This window comes from Nicotiana attenuata, chromosome 6 (assembly GCF_001879085.1).
Source record: "Nicotiana attenuata strain UT chromosome 6, NIATTr2, whole genome shotgun sequence".
In the NCBI taxonomy this organism is placed as follows: domain Eukaryota; kingdom Viridiplantae; phylum Streptophyta; class Magnoliopsida; order Solanales; family Solanaceae; genus Nicotiana; species Nicotiana attenuata.
The window spans coordinates 84,051,504-84,053,354 of record NC_031994.1 but is presented as its reverse complement, the minus strand read 5'-3'; the positions used below and the strand labels follow the sequence as shown (position 1 = coordinate 84,053,354).

Genomic DNA, 1,851 nt, shown 5'->3' with positions numbered 1-1,851 from the left:
AGTTGTTTCTGTTAATATCAAAGCAGAAACTAGAAATTCTCAGTTTAAACTTTCTGATTCAAGAAATCATTTTGTTGTGTTAATAAAATTTCTCTTTTCACTGATTAATTTGTTATGTGAATATATCTAATAACATTCAATAAAACAGATTTCTTTACTACTATAACTTTTAATAAGCAGAAAAATGTACCAAACAGCATATATGAATTTGGGCAAAGCCTCAAGATTTGATAGTTCCTGGCTAAATAGCCTCTTCTATGATAATCTCGAGCCCATTTCCAACCAAAGATGGATTGAAGAAAGAAACCAAAAAAAGAAAGAGATCGAGTATTCGTTTATTCTCCCCCAACAGAAATGAAACTTTATTCTTAGCATTAAAAAATATTGACTTTATTACATTAAGAGAAACCTTTAGTTTTTGCTAACTTAAGGTAGATCTTGAATGATGAGTTGTACAGTTAGTACTGAACCAATTACTTTTATCTCCAAGTTGCAGGACTAGCTAGCCACTAAATACAAAAGTAGTATCAAGCAAGTTGTACATGGCTAGAGCTACTTGCATATATATATATATATCACCTAATTATTTAAGTACTATAAAAGCAGAATATACATATAGGCATAGCCAAGAACTATCTATAGCTATTTGACCTTTTAGTTTTTTTTTTTTTTTTTTAACTAGAACTAGAAGAAACAAACTAAGTTTCATTTCATTTAGTCATACCACAAGTTTGAAGCCATCAACCCTGGGAAATTGTCCAGCAACTCTGGCACAAAATCTTCTCCACCACCACCATAATCCTCGAACGAAAGATCCGAATTATCGGTCATTGCTGCTTCACTATTAGGATTATGCACATTATTAGCTACTTCATCCACAACATGATGATGATGATGATGATCTTCATGTACAACTTTATCTTTGTCAGTTACTGTCATTTCCCTTTTTGAATAAAAATCCTTTTTGAATTTACTATTTTTGTCGCATTCCGTGCCGACACAGCTACTTTCCATCATTGGGTACTTAGCATCTTGTCCAGTGAGTTCTTGGACTAAAGCTCTGAACTCTGCTGCACTAGTGTTCACCTTCATAGGGTTTGCAATATACACAACTTTCACTGGCTTTTTCTTGGTATTTTTAGACTCTTTGTTTCCCTTTTTTGAATGCACACTTAGCATTTTATCCATTGAATGTTTGTTGAGAAGAGTACTGAAAGTTGAAACGGGTTATTATGGGTTTGGATTTGATTTTTAGGGAAATGGAAAGTGGGTTTCCAGGAAAGGAAAATGGAGTTGAAGAAAGGGAAAGGGGCCGACTGGATGTCGCAATGAAAGATAGTAAATGGACACGGAATTAGCAGTAGATAGAGAAAGAGAGAGCAAAACTAAAATCCAAATCCCCCAAAGCTCATTCAAGCGCGTCATATACACAACATAAAGACAATAAAGTGTAGGTCCATAATAAGTGATTTTTTATTTTCTTTTTTGTGGTTCAAAATAAGTGATTTTTCGAGATTTGAAGAATGAATTCATTATTCTTTTCCTACATTGCCCTTGGAGTAAATGATGTTGGAGTATGTGTTAGGAGTGTTTATATGAAGAGATAGTAAAGGTTAATATGGTCAATTTCATTGCTAATTAATGTTAAAAGGTGAGTTTTTTAATATGTGTGAAAATAACAAAATAATTACTTATTTTGGATCGGAGGGAGTAATATATATAACAACTTAATTTTATTTGATCGTAATATTTGACCGGACTTATAGTTCAATAATGAAAGAAATATTTTGAAATTTACGATAGAAAATTAGCAATAAATATTTACGTAACCATAACCTATATATATCTTGT

At 32.0% G+C, this 1,851-nt stretch overlaps 1 protein-coding gene across 1 annotated transcript; it reads right to left on the bottom strand.

The window, feature by feature from the left end:
- LOC109228351 lies at nt 352–1,371 on the bottom strand. The gene has a single exon (XM_019393501.1). It carries the CDS (start codon nt 1,186–1,188, stop codon nt 715–717), a length of 474 nt encoding a protein of 157 aa, XP_019249046.1. The 5' UTR covers nt 1,189–1,371; the 3' UTR covers nt 352–714.